Genomic DNA, 19215 nt, shown 5'->3' on the forward strand with positions numbered 1-19215 from the left:
CTCACCTAATGTCTCTCTCTCTCTCCCTCACTCACCTAATGTCTCTCTCTCTCTCTCTTTCTCTCCCTCACTCACCTAATGTCTCTCTCTCTCTCTCTCTCTTTCGCTCCCTCACTCACCTACGGTCTGTCTCTCTCCCTCACTCACCTACTGTCTCTCTCTCTCTCTCTCCCTCACTCACCTGATCTCTCTCTCTCTCTCTCCCTCACTCACCTAATGTCTCGCTCTCTCTCCCTCACTCACCTAATGTCTCTCCCCCCTCTTTCTCTCCCTCACCTAATGTCTCTCTCTCTCTCTCTCTCTCTCTCTCCCCCCCTCACTCACCTAATGTCTCTCCCCCCTCTTTCTCTCCCTCACCTAATGTCTCTCTCTCTCTCTCTCTCCCTCACTCACCTACGGTGTCTCTCTCTCTTCCTCACTCACCTAATGTCTCTCTCTCTCTCTCCCTCACTCACCTAATGTCTCTCTCTCTCCCTCACTCACCTAATGTCTCTCTCTCTCTCTCTCTCTTTCTCTCCCTCACTCACCTAATGTCTCTCTCTCTCTCTCTCTCTTTCGCTCCGTCACTCACCTACTGTCTCTCTCTCTCTCTCTCTCTCTCCCTCACTCACCTGATCTCTCTCTCTCTCTCGCCCTCACTCACCTAATGTCTCTCCCCCCTCTTTCTCTCCCTCACCTAATGTCTCTCTCTCTCTCTCTTCCTCACTCACCTAATGTCTCTCTCTCTCTCTCTCTCTCTCCCTCACTCACCTGATCTCTCTCTCTCTCTCCCCCTCACTCACCTAATGTCTCTCCCCCCTCTTTCTCTCCCTCACCTAATGTCTCTCTCTCTCTCTCTTCCTCACTCACCTAATGTCTCTCTCTCTCTCTCTCCCTCACTCACCTAATGTCTCTCTCTCTCTCCCTCACTCACCTAATGTTTCTCTCTCTCTCTCTTTCTCTCCCTCACTCACCTAATGTCTCTCTCTCTCTCTCTCTCTCTCTTTCGCTCCCTCACTCACCTACGGTCTGTCTCTCTCCCTCACTCACCTACTGTCTCTCTCTCTCTCTCTCTCTCCCTCACTCACCTGATCTCTCTCTCTCTCTCCCCCTCACTCACCTAATGTCTCTCCCCCCTCTTTCTCTCCCTCACCTAATGTCTCTCTCTCTCTCTCTCCCTCACTCACCTACAGCCCCCCCCCCCCCCCCCCCACTGCTAACAGCTAGCAGGTGGTTTTATTTGTAGTTTGATTAAAAACTCTTGATTTACCGGCCAGACCGACTCCTCTGCTTAATTAGGATCACAGACATCTAAATGTGGCGGAAAATAAGGTTTTCGTCTTTTGGATGTTTTGCTGAATAAAATCCACGTTTGGGATTAATGAAGTATATTTGAGTCCTTTTTAATATTTCTATGATTTTCTTTTGTTCTGCGGTGGAACGGAAGCCTAAACAGTACATTCATACGTATGTACAGTAAATCCACCCTCACACACACACACATGATCTTTTTAAGTTTCAGTCTCTAATGTGACCCTGGGAAGTTCGTGTGATCACGTCAGACACTCACCAGCACGTGGGCAGCCCTGAACAGGTAACTGAAGGGATAATACAGCAGGTTGATGAAGGAGGCGGCATACAGGTCGGCGTAACGCATCACCTGGGAGGCGAACAGGGTCTGCCTGGAGCCGCTGCGGAACAGACTACCCATCATGCCGTAGCACATGTCCATGTCGTGTGTTACTTTCTGAGGACAGGCGTGGAGATGTGAGTTAGTGGCACGCTCCGCTGGTGTTAAGATCACGGAGACACGTTTCTCACCTTGACTCTCCTCTGAATGGTGCTGATGTCGGGCCTCTCGTTGCTGCTGCTGTCCAGATGTCTGAGGAGACACGGAGAGGGATGTGTGAGCGGGGGAGGCGACTCGTGCCCGTCTTTAAATAACGAGTGTGTTTGGTTATCAGGTGGCCTTCGTGGGCCGACCCCCCACACTTTACCGTGTTGACCCCTCACTCACACGCCTTCTAACAGGCTGCAGCGAGCAAAATGCAGCACGGGTGGGGAGGTGGCAGGAAGCAGGGAGGAGGAGGTGGAGGAAACGGGGACACGATGAAGAGAGGGAAGTTCTTACTTGTACAGTTCTGCCAGGAAAATGTCCAAGCCCTGAAGTTCCTCGAATAACGCTGAAAAAAGCAGAGAGAGAAGTTTTATTCATGTATGCGGCGTCAGTCATCATCAGGCCAGATCACCAGTTTAGGTTCAAACTTCTTATAAAACAGAGAACCACGCTCGAACTTCACCAGACTTCTGCTAAACGGCCTGTATATAGCGCCCTAGAGTCCTGGAACCCCCCAAGGCACTTTACAACATAATCAGTCATTCACCCATTCACACGCTGGTGGTGATGAGCTACGATGTAGCCACAGCTGCCCTGGGACGCTCTGACAGAAGCGAGTCTGTTGCACAGAGTCACCACCGGTCCCTCCCACCTGAGGGGGGTTAAGCGTCTTGCCCAAGGACACAGCGACAGGACGGGACTTGAACCTGCAACCTTCTGATTACAAGGCGTGCCCTTAACTCCTGTGCCACCGTTTCCCCTTTTGGCTGCAATCTGTGAGCAGGTTTAATGTTTAGATGTTATTTTATATTCATCACTTCGACTTTCTAGAAACCAAACCTGAGAAGAAGGTAAGGATCTGAAACCAGCGAGTTTTTTGTTCCTCTTCCTTCAGGTCAATGAAACAAGCTAATGTACATACGCTGACGAGGCTAGAGCAGCAACAGGAAATGAGTCGTGCTGCGTTGTTTTTCTGCTAGAGCGTTGATTAACGTGCAGGAAGAAGGGAGCGAGCCCTAAAACGGTTCCAGAGAAACTCAGAGAAAGTCGATGCTGCGGGAGGCAGTAGAATAATAAACCCTCACAGCTCTTGTCGGTCCAGACGTGCAGCTCCTGGGCCAGCTCCGGAATAACCAGGAACGTTCTCCAGCCCTGACGTTTCTTGGACTTGAGGATGTCTCCAAAGATGTGGTCCCCGATGTACAAAATGTCCTTCCCTTTGGCTCCCAGCAGGTCACACACGATGTCTGAGGAACCTGAACAGGGACAGTTTTATTTCTGCAAACCGAGAACTAAAACGGAATGAGGTCAAAGAGACGGCCTGAACGTCGGACCTCCAGAGTAAACGATCCCATGCTGCAGCGGTCCGGTGTAGGTCCCTATCTTCAGACGTCCCGTGGTCTGAAATGGAGAAAACAGGAAAGGAGAATAAGCCAAGCCAGTAAACAGAATCAGGGTCAGTGTGACTAAAACACATCCAGTCTGTGTTTGTTTCATACTTTTAAACACAGGCCACGTTTTACCTTTGGGCCTTCTGTGTTCATTTTCTAACTCTCATCACAACACCAGCTGTGTGGAAGGAAGAGCTGACATGGCCTCAAATCTAGATGGTGATATATTTTAAATCTGAGACCGTGGCCTTGGCTCAGAAAAGGGTAGAAAGCCTTCTCCGGGTCAGGAACGAGGTCCTGCCTCAAGTGGAGAAGTTTAAGTATCTTGTTCACGAGTGAGGGAAAGATGGAGCGCGAGATCGATAGGCGGATTGGCGCTGCACCTGCAGTGATGCGGGCGTTGTACCGGTCTGTCATGGTGAACAGAGAGCTGAGTCAGAAGGCGAAGCTCTCGATTTACCGGTCGATCTACGTTCCTACCCTCACCTGTGGTCATGAGCTTTGGGTAGTGACCAAAAGAACGAGATCGTGGATACAAGCGGCTGAAATGAGTTCTCAGCAGGGTGGCTGGGCTCTCCCTTACGCCGGGGACACACCGGCCGCGGAAGCGCCGCGAAGCGCCGAGAAGCGAATCGCTCACGAAATTCGGCCGCTGCTCGCCGCTCCTCAGTTCAGATCAGACGCGCCCCAGTCGAGGCGCGCCTCGGCTCAGCTGTAGTTTTTCTTTTAAACACTTGGTGTCCTCCATTTCCTCTCTGCCTTTTCTCAGCTCTTTTCCTACGTTTGAGTGTTTGTGCGCGTGCGCGCGCGCGTGTGTGTGTGTGAACCTATGGTATGAGTTGTTTCTGCCAGTTGAATCTCTTGGAACCCGCTCCAATTCTGCAGCTGTATCCTAGCAGTTTCTTCCGACATGGGTACGTAAACAATCATGTTTTTCGGGGGTCGTACAGCTCCTTGTGTTTCTCAACTTCCATAATTAATTTAAAGTCATCCATCCTAACTGCTTGCCTCAGACTTTCTGCCTCTCTGTCCTGTTTGCTCCGGTGAAAAGACACCCAAAACCACTCCCCCCTTCACGTGGTCACACACGCACACAAGTTCGATGTGTGTGTATGTGTGTGCGTGTTCGTGTGGTTTTTCTGCAGTGTCTGTTTACGAACACATTTGACTATTGCGGAATTTTATTTTGAAATGCTTTATTTTGTTAACTTTACCGGCCTGCCTCTTATGTCTACGTTTGACTTCCTGCCAGAATTGACGCGATTCACCCGCGGCTCGCGAAAAAAATAGAGCCAACGCCGAAATGATCGCTGCACGGCGCGGGCTGGAGCGCCGGCGCGCGCCGGCGCGAGGCGATTCGCGGCGCTTCGGCGGCCCATGTGGTCTATAGAATAGCTTAACAAGGGCGCCGAATGAAGGCGGTCCCATTTTCGCGGCGCTTCGCGGCGCTTCCGCGGCCAGTGTGTCCCCGGCCTTAGAGATGAGGTGAGAAGCTCGGTCATCCGGGAGGGGCTTGGAGTAGACCTGCTGCTCTTTTGTATGTTCGTTCTGTGTTCAACTTTGTAATTCATTACTTTGTTATTGGTTTTTTTTTTTGTTTGTTTCTTTTACACAGCTTAGTAAAAAAAAACTGACATGTTCCAACTAAAGCCTCTAGCCGTCATCAGAGATCGCCATGTTGGTGACATCACTTCCTTTCATCCGCGGGCAGCAGAGGACGGCGTCGCCCTCTGCTGCCCGCGTCCTGCTTGCTGATGACACTGTCCCACGAGTGATCCAATGTGAATACTCATCACCTGCTACCCGCGGAGAAACGGAACGAGCTTTTAACGTTAAACCCAAACATTGTTGCCCCGCCTTCTTCATGAGCGCGCCTTCGTCCACGCGCTCTGCGCCACAGCTGCTGTGTTTTGTCCAGAGCCGACAGCTCGACAACATTTATGCACAGTGGTTGGATGGTTGAGTCCAAATCTCTACCGGTGGTTGGAGTCAGGGCTATTCAAGTTATACCGCGCGTTACTACTGCCCAGTTTGTTTTTAAGCACTCAGAGACGCAGACTTGTTCTCACAGGTCTTCTTACTGGCCAACAAACGAGTCACAACTCTGCTCACCGTGTCGACTTGTCTCAGCACCGTACCCTCCCCAAAAAACAGCGGCTTCCTGGCATCCACCAGGATCAGGTCAAAGTAGGACTGCCAGGGTCGGTGGGAGGTGCCCGGCTGTGGAGCAAACACCAACAGTTACACATCCACTAGCGCCACCTGTCTTCACCTGATGCTTCGTCGACATCTGAAGGTACCTTTGGGCCGTGGGGGAAGTCGAACAGGTAAGTCATGATTTTCTGTAAGACAACAACACATCCACTCACAGCCAAGTCCAACTCAGCGTCGTTTTAGGGCTCAGGGTCAGGCTGAGGTGATTACTCACATCCGTGTACTTGTAGTCACTGTTGGTCACCAAGAACACTTTGGCCACTTCGTTCATTCGGCTGAGGAGGAGAGGCAGCTTTCCCTGGTGGGAGCGAAGGAAGAAAAGCTCTGAGCACCTTTACGTGTGTGTGTGTGTGTGTGTGTGTGTGTGTGTGTGTGTGTGTGTGCGCGTGCGTGCGTGTGTGTGTGTGTGTGTGCTACTTACATCTCTCACTACGTACTTCTCCAGGTTCTCTACGGTCTTCTCCTTCAGTGTTCCCTGTGACGTGAAAACAAGCCACAAACGTGCCCAACATCAGCCAGTGGAAGAAACGAGGCCGTACTTTAAACTGTGTGTGTTCCCTTATTAATGACGGGGATTTTTACAGGTATGGTTTTCAACTCGTTCACTGCCAATGACGATTGAAGTCGTCATTTGCATGTTTTTACTGTGTGTGCGTCGGACGAGCCCCCGCACGGTGAGAACAAACATCCCAGCTCTAAAGCCGATCTTCATCCGCGTACGTCACACGTCACGTGACCAGGAAGCAGAACATCCACGTGTTAGGAGATCATTTTGGGCCGCTGCTGTAAAAAAAAGTGAGGTGCGAACCGGAAAAGATTCTGCCGATCACAGATCAGCATCGAATTATGAAAGAACAGATAACGCTTGAAACATGCGGATTCTTCCTGAAGTAAGAGGTGAGTCTCCACTTTGTTTTGGTTGTTTTGGTGTCAACATCATCCTAGCAAGCAACGTTCTGTCACTCTTAAAAACACAGTAAAAACGGTGAGAAACGCTGGCAGCGAATGAGTTAAATGACGGGGATTTTTACAGGTGTCGCATTTCTAATCATGTGGGGCTCTGGTGGGAGCAGGTATCTGGGGACGATCAGCACGTGAAGCGCAGGCGGTGTGAATGGTGGCCTCTCCCTTCTGTACTCGGTGTGAACGAGGGTGGGTTGTGTTTACCTTGAAGTGGACCCAGTCGACGGCGTCCCGGACGTCCTGGAACATGCTCTTGTAGGACATGAAGAGGTCGCCGTCTTTGAAGCCGGTTTCACAGCTGAGAAAGGGGAGCAGAGACAGACACGCGCACAGCCGTCGGACGGGCCGTATCTTTACAGGGGTTTTCAGAAACATGACATTTGTTTTTGTTTGCTTTTAAATGGGATAGCCTTCCCTTGTTGGAGGGTCCCCAGCCAAACAGGAAAGCATTCTCCCCCTAAAAGACCAACAACCAGGTTTCAGAGGACAAAGGACATGCAGCCATTCCAGATTACAATAATGAATTTAATGTAATCAAAACTCAAACTGACAGTCCGTTAATCCTCCTTACAGCAGAATTAAGGAGATTCCAGAAGATTATTCCCATCGGTGAGGATCGTTAGTAACGTTTTCATTATTGTCTCAGACTGATGAGAACCCATGCTCTTGGCAAGACATTAATACACATAAGTGTAACGGAAACGGAGGGTTTATTGACTGAAGTCCAGGGTGATTACCATTTATAAGGATTAGCTGAAATTAGCATCTGAAACAGCTGGAGGCTCCCATGCTTTAGAGCTCGAGTCACCCCGTGTGGCTTGCTTTGTGTCGTCATGCGGTGCTCAGAAACTTGTTGTTGCACAACAAACATGAATAAAACCAGAAACGGCCTTACCTCGTGTATCTGTCACAGTTGGAGAAGAAGTCCACAAGACAAGCAAACAGGTAGGTTTCTAAAAAACAACAAACCAGGTAACCGATCAGCTCCCGCCTCTCACCCCAGACTCGCCGTCTCCTCGTTCGTTGGCACAGGTCTTACCGGGCAGGTTGAAGAGCGTGTTCAGGATGTAAAAACGCTCCGTGTCATCCCTCTGGATGAACTTGTTTGGGTACCGCTCACGAATTTCAGGGCTGAAAGAAAGACAGAGGCTTTCAGCTTCTTATGGTGACTGTGCTGACGTGTGAGACGAGCGCCTTACCCTCGGAGGAAGTTGAATCCGTGGACGCAGACGAGGATGTTACCGTAAGCGTCGACCTTCAGAAGGTTTCCGTACATGGTGTCGAACACAAGGCCTCTGGAAGGAGAAAGAAACAAACGATAACTAAAGCTTCTTAAATCATTACGGCGTCACAAACGGCTTCTGAAGGTCAGAGAGGGGTGTGAACTCAAAAGGGTCAAAAACAGCAGCAGGGTGACTTTTTCACACCTGGTGGGAAACGACGGGTCGTAGACAAAGCTGAGCAGCTCCTGAGGGTAGCCGATGGAGACCAGGCGCTCCACGGTCAGCTCGAAGCCTAAAGACTCGTACTCGGGTGACTTGTACACTGAAAATGAGACGTAGAAGTTTTACATGAGTTCATTAGAGGTCGTCCAACAAGGAAAGGGATGGGAATGTTTTTGTCAGAATGCTTGTGCTTTCTAAGGTCAGCTATGTGATTCCAGACTCTAGTCACTAGTCAACAACCCCTAGTGTGGTTTTAAGAGTCGCCCCAAAGCACCTTCATCCCACCGTAGCAGGCAGCTCAAAGGGAAGGTGTTCAAGAGCCTCACCTGGTGTTCCTGTAGCTGACACAGATGTGTAGAGGTCATGGGAGCTGCCCCACCTGACTTACCTGCCAAAATGTCACCAATAAGAACAGCTGATGCCCGACAGGTAAGCTAAAGTTCTGCATGCTGTTTGGAGAAATTCATTTCAGATTCCTGCTAGAAAAAGTGCTGTAAGCTGCTTGTGAAGCGAGCATCCGCGAGGATAACCGGGCCTTCTCTCTCGTGTGCATTAAAGAAGTGGAGAGGGCGGTTCTATCTGAAAATTCACAAACATCCTCCACCAACCCTTTAATGCTTCTGAGCTTTTATGTTTCCAGGAAGGTAAAAATACATTTAAATTCATGTCTGCCCACAGATGTGCCCGACTTTAAATCTGATATTAAAAATGTGGTGAAGACCAGCCTGACTGATCGCTCAGTCCTCATCTCTTTAGCGTCACACAGAAACAACCAGCAGCAGCACTTCCTGCTAAAAGTGTGATGTCACGGGAACGGTGGGTGTAACTGTAAACCCTAACCCGACACTCGCAGGAACTGATGTGAAGTTTTGGAGTTGGAAGCCTTTGTTCTCGCTCTAGCCGTTAGCTCATCAGTCCTGTGGGAAGTAAACACTATTACTCTGAACAGAGGCCATTCAGAAAGGTTGTTGACCACATCTTTAGAGGATGCTCTCACAAGACCCCCCCCAGTGGAAATGTAAACACAGCCTGATGCTGGGCAGAGAAAGACTGGCGGGAGATTAAAATGCTTTGCGAGACTGGAAAAGACGTGTCAGATGTTATAAATACAGCAGAAAGAATGCACTTGTGTTTCTACTCTCCCAGTGGGCTGTGGGAGGACTCTGGTGGGGGTGGACTGGTTTATGGTTCTGAAGGGGAAGGTTACTGGGACAAGTATGTGCTTTGGTTTAACAGACCTGCTTTGAAAACACAGATCTGCTTCTGCATTGTGATCACGTAGACCCCCCCCCCCCCCCAGTTTTCTCACAGCTAACAGACGTTCTGGGACCTCTGTCCAGAGCAGCGGAGGCATCCACCCCGTTCCCCTCTACTCTTGTCATAATCTTCTGGAACATCTGAGACTCTACAAAAGGATCTATTTTGAGAGCCGCGTCCCCTTCTTCCCCTTGGCCTGGATCTAGTTCACTGCTAAGCTCTCACATGTTGTCCTCTGCTCCCCTTCACATCTGCTGATGTTGTCAGACAGACCGCTGAGGCGAAAAGTTAGAACATCCTTTATTTTCTACGGATGATTAAAATTAATGCATTATAAAACCCACCTCGACGAGCTTTAACAGGAAATCATCAAGTCCTCTTATGCCGCGCCGATGCTCGAGGAAAGATTAAAAGAATAAAGTTACAGTTTATTTACTTTAATTATAACCCTAGTGTGCTGCATCCTGGTCACTTTCCCTCATCTTACGTGTTTAACACACACACACACACACACACACACACGCACGCACACACGCACGCACACACACGCGCACGCACGCACGCGCACACACACACACACACACACACACACACACGATCAGCAGGGAACCCTGTCACCAGTAACCCAGATACCATAAACTATTTCAGATGTTTGAAGTTTGAGCCTCAGACAGCCGAGTGATGTAAGACTGGCCCTCGTCTGAAATTATCCCAGGACGTTCGAGACTTTACTAAATGAGGTTTAAACTAAAGCTGCTGAAGGAAATCTGATTATTATTGCTTGTTGTGTCCTCGGTGTTCTCACATTTATGTTGTCTTCAGATCATCTGTCTCACCCCCCCCAATGGCTGAGCGGTGTGATGTCTCTCCAGAGCTTACAGGCCGGGTCACCCCAGGCCTGCATGTAACCTACACCCCCCAACACAACGTAAACAACTCACGGCCCTCTACACCCAAAAGGCTCACACAGACCTGGACACACAGAAAACAAGACTAGAAAGCCAACTATGTAGTTCTGATTTTATTTCTTCCGACAGTTTTAAACCTCTGAAGTGGAGGCTGGGAGGACTCCAGCATCGCCTCAGGGACAACGTTTCAGCCCAAATCTGTTTCTGAAAACTGGGACAAACCTGTTGGTGTCTGAAACGGTCCAGGTCTGACTGAGTCGGAGCAACGGTTCCCGGAGGCTGTTCCCGTTAAGAGCAGAAGAACACATGAAGCAATGTTGAGCTGTTTAATATTGATTTAGTGTTGCAAGGCTTCTGATAGTTGCTGGTTGTTCACCGAGAGTTCACGGTTGACAAATGTTTGAACTTTACGAACCTCAAGATGAGCAAACGAGTGGGGTCCAAAGGACAGAATGCCCGACTAATGAGAACTGGACAGGAAGCTGCTCATCCCGTAGTTTTGATAACTTCATTAAGCTGAAGTAGGTCAACTTGTTGCACTTCAGCCTGGTGCTGACAGCAATCTGACGTCCTTATTTGTGTTCATTCCTACATTTGGTCTCGGCTTTACTTGTCCTGGAGCTCAGAGGGGCAATAAAGCCGTCCCAGCTAGAAGAGCAAATAATAAAAACAAGAGACACGCAGATCATTGAGGGATGATCTATGAGGGAACTTGTCTCGAGCCCGTCAGGTGTGACAGACGTTCTGATGTAGCGTCAGAGCTTTCTTTATTCTACTTCTTTAGGTAAGAAGCCCAGTATTGAGCATCAACACTCAGTGTTTAAAGGTTCTGTTAGAGCTGGGTGTCAATTCAAATTCCAAGAATCGAATCGATTCCGATTCTCAAGAATTAGAATCGATTATCGCAGTTTGATTTGATTCGATCCGGTACATCGATTCAGGTCAGCGAACTCTTACCTTAATTACACGACTAAGTAGTGGTGTAGTGTATTAACACCATTAACATTCAACAACAGATTAATGAAAGAATGGCTGTATGGTCCAATCCTCTCAGAATAGTGCTTTTCACAAACATGCTGTCAGGCAGAATTAGCAAACAGACGCAGGACAGCCAGTGGCTGCGCAGTGGCTCAGTGGTTAGAGCTGTTGCCTTGCAGCAAGAAGGGTTCGCTTCCTGGCCTGGGATCTTTCTGCATGGAGTTTGCAAGTTCTCCCTGTGCATGCGTGGGTTCTCTCCGGTACTCCGGCTTCCTCCCACAGTCCAAAAACACGACTATTAGGTTGATTGGTCTGTCTAAATTGTCCTCGTGAGTGTGTGTATGCATAATTGTTTGTCCTGTGTGTCTCTGTATTGCCCTGTGATGGACTGGCTCTCTGTCCTTGACTGCTGGAGATAGGCACCAGCACCCCCCCCCCACACACACACACACACACACACAACCCTACATGGACAAGCGGGTTCAGACAATGGATGGATGCAGGACAGCCACCAGAGGAAATAAGAAGAGTCAATAACTGCATCAGTGGACTGCTATTGGAACATGGACCTAGGGCTTTATTAAATAACAAATTAAGAATTCATCCAAAAGCTGTAGCTACACACACACACACACACACACACACACACACCACGAAGGATCCATTTAGCAGCGGTGGCTTGTTAAAGTCAGCAATGACACACTGCAATTTAGCCTTCAGAATCAGAAAATGGATTTTTTTTACACGCCCTAGGTTCCATGACATGGACTTTTTGGAGCTTTTCACCTTGTGGTGTTGTCATCTCCTCACCAGAAAAACGCCCAAACCCGTTTTTAGCTGCATTCATGCTTTTCCTGCCACAGCTTCAACTTGGTCCATGTAAAGATTTTTCCTGCATTGAGGCGAAAGTAGCCCACTTGCATCACCAGGCTCTTCTCCGTCAGACGCTGGTGATCTTCTCAGTCCCTACACCCTCAGCAGGTCCCTGAGGTCCAGTGACCAAAGCCTACTGGTTTGTTTGCTTGTAATTCACAGTTAGCATTGTTAGCTTAACGTTAGCCTCTTGCCTGCTTACGGGTAGCTACAGGAAATGGCTTCTGGGTCGCTTGTGTTTACTGGCTTTAGTTTTTTAAACAACTCTGAAACTTGTTGCCTGCTGTTAAATTACAAATGACTGCACTGCTGTGTTAGCTCACTGCACACGAGGGCCGAACCATTAATTGCATATGCACTTAAATTGCTACAAATGTGACAAAAGGAGATTTTTTCTTTATCGCAAAGGCTGCGATTTGACTGGCAGCGAGTGGTTAGCACAACGCTAGTATACGTGGAAGAACCATGCTAATGCTAATTTCGCTGATTACATTCTTACAAATTAAAAATTAGGAACGTGCCAAACGATTACATTTGGAGTCTGATAAAAGGTAAAAACTGCCATCAATCAAATAAGTACAGACAGATATTTTAGTAAAGCTAGAAAACTGTAAGAGACTTTAACTTCACTGAGTTTTTGGCTAGCAGCTATGGATGTAACTGAAACAACGGAATCTCTGCATGGACAACACGTTAAAAACTCTAAACACAAAAGACTTGGTTTATGCTTGACGCATTTACTTTCCGCTTGGTGATGCGGCTCGCGGATGGAACACGCTTCACAACTTGCAGCGTTTATGGTTCATGCGGCTCGTCTCTGCGGTGAGCCAATATTCTCCCAAACTGTAGGGGGCAGCATGGAGCTCTACGGCATGCATCCAACACTACACCATAGTAGAAGTAAAAATGACTGTTTACAACATGGCATTCCAGCATTTATTAACAGCGTCCTCGTCTTTTCCGACAGTGCGAGCTATTTCTCTCCAAGAATCATTAACAACATGTTGATCACGGTGATCTTTGAGAGCTGAATCATACAAATGTCTGTATTTACGAACCTCTGCCATACTAGTTCTTGCCAGTCCGCCATGTTTTCCGCGTCCTACCGTCCGCGTGGTTAACTTCCTAGGTGCGTGGTGCGGAAATTTTGGGCCGTGCGGAGGCGCGGTAGCCTGGCAAGCCAGACTAAATAAATATATTTAGTCTCGTCACGCTCCATTGACGGCTCTCGGTTGTGGGGCGGGTTCTACCGTTGTCTTTCAAATGATCTCCGCATTCCACCGGACAATGAATGTGACATACTCTTGTTTCACTCTGTTGCATCATCCCACCCACCAGGCATATATGGGCCATTCCCATCTGTACCGGGTCGGCCCGGGCCGGGTAGCCCCAGTCGGCCCCAGCCTGGCCCGGTTGATTCCACACATCCTTGCCTTAAGCCCATGTGGGCTGATTCTACCCACCAATCAGAGGCTTGCTCTAATGGAAGGTGTGAATTTGCTGTCAGCAGTGGGTGTGTTGGCCCTGGTCGGCCTGAAGCAGACCCCCTCGAGAAGAGGGCTGAGAATGAGCCTTGGTTGGCCCGGTAAAATACCAGGCCACCCAGATATGTAAACAACCTACGCTACCCGGCCCGGGCCGACCCGGTACAGATGGGAATGGCCCAATAGAGTGCCCTGATTGGCCCACAAAGCGGATAAAGCTCTGTGACTTGTTCACTAAGCAGATAGAGCACTATGATTGGCCCACCATTATGGACCAATCACAGCTCTTTATGTGTTTGAAACCGCTCTAGAGAGCTGTGATTGGCTAGCCAGAGTCCTGGTAGGAGCTGCGGAGGTTCCAATGGAGCATGCCTAGACCAAACTTTGCAAAGCAAGAATTTGGTCTAGTTCACTAGGCTAGTGCCGCGGTGGAGGGGCGTGGTTGTTAAAATGACACAATTTCGCCGTGCGGACCTCGCGGACGAGTCAAGCATATGGGACACACTTCTATCCTGCAAATAAATGTTCACAGTTGATGTTAATACCTGTGCTCCTTCAAGGGATGTCCCTGGCTGCAAAGGATTGCACCTTCAAATACAAACTTCTGTCTTTACTTGTGTTTATGTAGACAAATGAACTTGTAGATATGATATGTAGATAAACATGCAGATACATAAACTTGTTTATATTCAGTTCAAGTTATAGATATGTTTTGTTTCCATTAGTTGAAAAATATGAGAAAAGTCCCTTGAGAAAATAATCGTGACTTAAATGGCAATTAGATTATTTTCCCGAATCGTTCAGCCCTACTGCACACTCAGCAAACTCAGACTGTAAACAGTAACTTTGTCCCTATTCATGTCCCTGAGGGTCGTTCTCTGTGGAAACCAGCTCTAGCGTTCCTGTTTCAGGAAGTAGAAGTTAGCCGGAGTAGAGGAAGGCAGAAAATGGCATGATTTGAAGTCTTACTCATTATTATTCATGATATTCGGATGTCTCGCTTCTGATTGGCTAACAGTAACACGACTCTACCATAGACTCTGTTTGCTCTGCAACGTTGACGTTTTATCGCCACCAATAACACAAGCCTGGAGGAGTTCTGCTCTGTGGTCTACTAGCCGAGATGTTTCCTGGACGCTAAACCAACAACAGCCTTCCCCGTCGTGAGTCCAGATGGGTGAGTCCATGAATGTTAGTGACAGTGTGACGTAGATCTGTCAGCATTGTCTATCCTAGAGTTTCACCGTCTGTTTTCTATCACAGGAGATAGGTGTAGGAGACTATTTCATGTGATCGATGGGATTTCAAAAAGAACAATAAAAACGGTTTCTCTGTGAACTTGCTCTTTAAATCACACGTGTCACACATACGGACAACCATTAAAACAAACACCGGAGCCATCCAGGGACCTGTGGTTAGGCGGCAGCTATTCCGTGAGATTGATGAGGTACTTATGTGGTGAAAATCTGAAAACGGTCCAAAGATACATGATACCTGCACTTCTAGCAAACATTAACACTTGGTTATGATCTCTCATAAAGTGAGTCACGTCAACAGCTGAGTGTCTGAAATCTCTGGCTCCTCGCATGGGGACGGGGGTGCAGAGCCACATGAAAGAGTCCAAGTGAATCCTTTCCTCAGGGGAGCAACCACTGCTGAACTCAACAAACAAACACGACCTGCTTTTCAAAGTCAGGGAAGATTTATTTATAGATGTGTAGAGTCCTAAAACTGGAGCCGGGTCAGAACAAAGTGGTATGGTTATCAGGTTGGGTCTGTCCCAGTTACCCGTCAGGAGAAAAATGATGACTTCACCAGTGACGTAAGAACCAGGAGCCCCGATGCAGCAAAGTTCAGTGTTATTGGCATTAAACAATAAAGGGGTGGGTGGAAGGAAATGTTCTCATTCAAGCAAACTCTAATGTGGAAATCCAGCTAGTAGCTCTAGCCGTCCTCAGATCTCCGAGGATGGCTAGAGCTACTAGCTGGAACATGTCAGTTTTACTAAACTGTAAGAAAGGAACTGAAAAAGGATTACGGACTAAAACACAGTACGAACGCACAAAAGAGTGCAACGTGGCAAAAACAGACCTATTTATGCATCACTAAAGCATTCCTTTAGATTTGAAAACCGATGCATCCATTCAAAAACTGGCAATTTGGTCCAAAGTTTGTAAAAATAAAAAAAACAATAAAACAACAATTAATGAGAACCTGATTAACCCAGAACTGTCTTTAAGGTGGTTTTCATCAGTGGTAATAATAACCCTACCTGCTAAAGTGTAATCCATATCGAAGCCAAAGCACTTGATTTTCTCCATCGCCAAACTTCTGTTGACGAAAATCCTGAAGAAAACAAAAGAAAACTGTTTTAGATGCATTTTAATCAAAAATAATCCAACATGGATCCTGCTTTACTACAGTAATGCAGGTGTAAACACACACACACACACACACACACAGCTCATTAGGAAACTGGTTGGCTACACGTGTTCATTAGCGTGTAGCACGCACATCTCAGCTATAGTTAAGATGACTATCATGCTTCGTGTTACACCGACACATCAGATGACGTCACATTAGGGGCAGCAGCAGCTCAGGAGGTAGAGCGGGTTGTCCAGTAATCAGAAGGTCGCGGCAGGTTAGATCCCGGCTCTGACCAGACAATACTGCTGTTGTGTCCTTGGGCAAGACACGTAACCCACCTTGCCTGCTGGTGGAGGTCGGAGGGACCGGTGGCTCCTCTGTCAGAGCGTCCCAGGGCAGCTGTGGCTACATCGTAGCTCATCACCACCACCGTGTGAATGGATGAATGACTGATTGTGTTGTGAAGTGCCTTGGGGGGCTGAATGCTATACAAAAACACAGGTCATTCACCAATAGCCTGCTTGGTCATCATTTCTGGACTTTAGCTTCAAAAGGCTCATCCAGGCTAATGAAAATATAAATTATTGCTTTTTTCAGATCAGTCAAACTTGAATGGTTTCCTGTTGAAATCAGGAATCAATTGAAAAGTATTTTAGTAACAATTTACACTAAAGAACCTGAGCCCTAAAATCGGGAGTTTAGATTCTAATCGGACTGTTTCTCCTTTTTAAGAGCTGTCCTCGTATTTAATGTCTTTGAAATAAATAATGCATCCGTTTGCTAAAGGTCCGGGTATCGTTGGTGTCCTTAAGGTTAGGGCGTGTCTGCTCAGTATAGCATTACATACTGTGCTGAATATGTTATTTATTAATGCTTAATAATGTACTGAGTAATGTTAACAAAGAGATCCGTAAGGTAAAGTGTTACTGGAATATTAGCTGATGGTTTACTGGTAAATATTAGAGCTTGTACATCCAGAGAACAGAAATTTTAAAAACATCTCCTAAAAGACCAAAAGCCTGTTTGTTATAAAAATGCCCAAAAAGCTCTTCAGAAACCTTAAAGTCCCAAATGAGGCTTTTGTTTAATTAAACTATTAAACTGGATAGTTAAGAGTTCTCGTTGACTGAAAACATGAGAACGTAACGTAACATCCAGCAGGACGGTGTTTGTAGTGCGACACGGAGAAGCCGGTTCCACGCTGTTGGCACTGAACCACATAACTTATCCAGCAGCTGCGACTCAGCGGAACGCCATCTCCTCTGGGCTTTTCCTGATATGGAATATTTAACCAGAACATCTCAGCTCACTCTGACACAGCCTAAATAAAACATACACAGCTTGTCCTCCAACAGTTAGTCTGCATTCATACCTGGCAGCAGATCCGTAGTGAACAAGCTCCCATTTAGAGTTAAGTCCGGGACACGACTGCCGGTACATTGTGTGTGAAGTTAAACCTCAGCAGGGCTCGGTGCTGGTCTGACCTGCTCCAGCAGCACGCTGCAGCTCTGGCCCAAAAAAAAACAAAGCTCCCCCCTCCCTCTGTGCTTTCTTGCCATTCAGAAATTTTCTGACTTGTTGCAAAATTGATTGTGGTCTTTCCGCGTCGTTCTCTGTTGTTGTGTGTTGTTGTGCAGCGTGGTGTTTGTGGGCCCTCAAAGACATCCAGAACAATCCCAAGTCGGCAGCTGCTTACGCCACTCGGATCAACACGACTCCCCGTCAGGCTCTCACACCCGTGAGTCAACCTGGAGAGCATCCATCAAGGTGGTTCCCTCTTCAAAGTAAGACAAACTAAAGTAAGATCTACATCCGAAGGAACTGAGATGAGAGGCTTCCTGGCCATTTTCATCAGATTAGTTCTAATTGATTTAATCATTACTGTAAAGAGATGAACCCTCTGCTTCTGACAAAGCCAACATCTGTGACTCTACTGCTTTGGTGTGAAGCTTCTTTTTCCCCGTCCTGATTTTGCTTCCAGGGACTGAACAGCTGAACAATTGAAACTAGTGTGCAGCTCTGCTGTCAACAGCTCCCAGCTTGCGTAACTCTTTTTGAGTAACAGATTTAAAACAAATCCATCCTATTTTTGAACCACTGACATTTCTACATAAGCTCTTGCTCGCGGAGGTGGAGAAGAGCCATAAATGAGCACTAAGCTGGACGGACTGAACAGACAATGAGTGTGGAAGACTTGATTATAGTGGCCGACTCTGGTCCCGATGACGGCTGATACCTGAAATAGCCACCAAGGCCACGCCGCGCCTACGAGAGAATCTCATAATGAATTTTTTCTCCATCTGAACGCAGCTGAGCCACAATCTGCCAGATTTTTCCACTGCTCTCTAATCTCATGCAGACAGTGAGTGGACTTTGTGTGACAGAAAGTTTATCTGAGGAGGTCAAAGTCATCTGCTTCCTGCTTCTTACGATACTCGGAGGTGCCCAGCTAGAGCTCAGCTCTGAGGGACTGAGCTTTGTCCCGCAGAGATAAACACGTTTTACATAAGAAACCACTGGTGTGTGTGTGCGTGTGCGTGTGTGTGTGTGTGTGTGTGTGTGTGTGTGTGTGCGTGTGTGTGTGATGAACTGAATGACTTAACCCTCTGAGGCAGGATGAAGAACTCGTTGTCCTCACACCTCACAGTTAAATATTGAACAGCAGCTCTACGTTACTGACGACCATCCATGAACCCCTCTGCACATCCTTCTGGTCCACGGCAGCAGAGACAGAAACATAAAGCCGAAGCCTCACCGCGTCTTCAAAGTGACAACAATTCACACCGAGGTTAACATCAACAGGATTTTATTTGTGTATTTATTTTACGGCACTTATAAGTTATATAAACACCATCAGACAGACGGAAACCTTACAAGACTGTTAAACCACACCTAAAACACCCGAGTGATGTGTATTCAAAGCGAGTAAAATCTGGTTAGGTGACAAGGCCGATTAAAAGGCCAGAACACCAACACGTTGTGAGCGATTCTCACTTACATCTGAGTCACTATCAGCTCACAAACTAATAATAATAATAATAATTATTATTATTATTATAGTAATAATAATAATAATATAGTACTAATAATAGTAATAATAGTATAGTAATAATAATAATAATATTAATAGTATAGTATAGTAATAATAATAATAGTAATAATAATAATTATAATAGCAATAATAATAATAATAATAATAATAATAATAAGAGTTTAAGATTTACAGCATTAACACGACAGCAGACTAAGAAAGCCATGTTAAAACCAGAGCAGCTAGTGTACACAGCATAACTAGTTTCATGAAAAGGATGAGAAAGTCATAGTTTAGTTGAGTTTATTGCATTTTTACTAAATTTCTTTGAAGGTACAATTTGGAAGAATTCTACAATGAAATAATCCCAATGCCTCCGTCATGTAGGAAGGAAAGTTATACTGAAACAGATTCTTTCTCAGCTGGTTGAGGGGTGTTGCCGAGTCTGCGATGAGCTAACACTGCAGTGCCGCCATTTGTAATTCGGC

The 19215-nt window shown here is 47.1% G+C and overlaps 1 protein-coding gene across 2 annotated transcripts in view; it reads right to left on the reverse strand.

Moving 5' to 3' along the window:
• nt5c2b (5'-nucleotidase, cytosolic IIb) overlaps positions 1-19215 on the reverse strand; it is a 42799-nt gene that overhangs the window by 14764 nt on the left and 8820 nt on the right. Inside the window, exons 3-17 of one of the 2 annotated variants that reach the window (XM_070552016.1) lie at positions 15602-15675; positions 7812-7929; positions 7584-7679; positions 7424-7515; positions 7280-7337; positions 6589-6682; positions 5843-5896; positions 5636-5719; positions 5508-5549; positions 5320-5427; positions 3151-3217; positions 2902-3072; positions 2111-2162; positions 1801-1861; positions 1550-1726 (exon numbers count right to left, since the gene is read on the reverse strand). In XM_070552016.1, coding sequence (XP_070408117.1) covers positions 1550-1726; positions 1801-1861; positions 2111-2162; positions 2902-3072; positions 3151-3217; positions 5320-5427; positions 5508-5549; positions 5636-5719; positions 5843-5896; positions 6589-6682; positions 7280-7337; positions 7424-7515; positions 7584-7679; positions 7812-7929; positions 15602-15675 — 1348 coding nt within the window. Of the gene's footprint in view, positions 1-1549; positions 1727-1800; positions 1862-2110; positions 2163-2901; positions 3073-3150; positions 3218-5319; positions 5428-5507; positions 5550-5635; positions 5720-5842; positions 5897-6588; positions 6842-7279; positions 7338-7423; positions 7516-7583; positions 7680-7811; positions 7930-15601; positions 15676-19215 lie in introns of those variants that run through there. The other variant, XM_070552017.1, reaches the window with a different exon arrangement.

This window comes from Nothobranchius furzeri, chromosome 6 (genome assembly GCF_043380555.1).
Source record: "Nothobranchius furzeri strain GRZ-AD chromosome 6, NfurGRZ-RIMD1, whole genome shotgun sequence".
Lineage (NCBI taxonomy): Eukaryota > Metazoa > Chordata > Actinopteri > Cyprinodontiformes > Nothobranchiidae > Nothobranchius > Nothobranchius furzeri.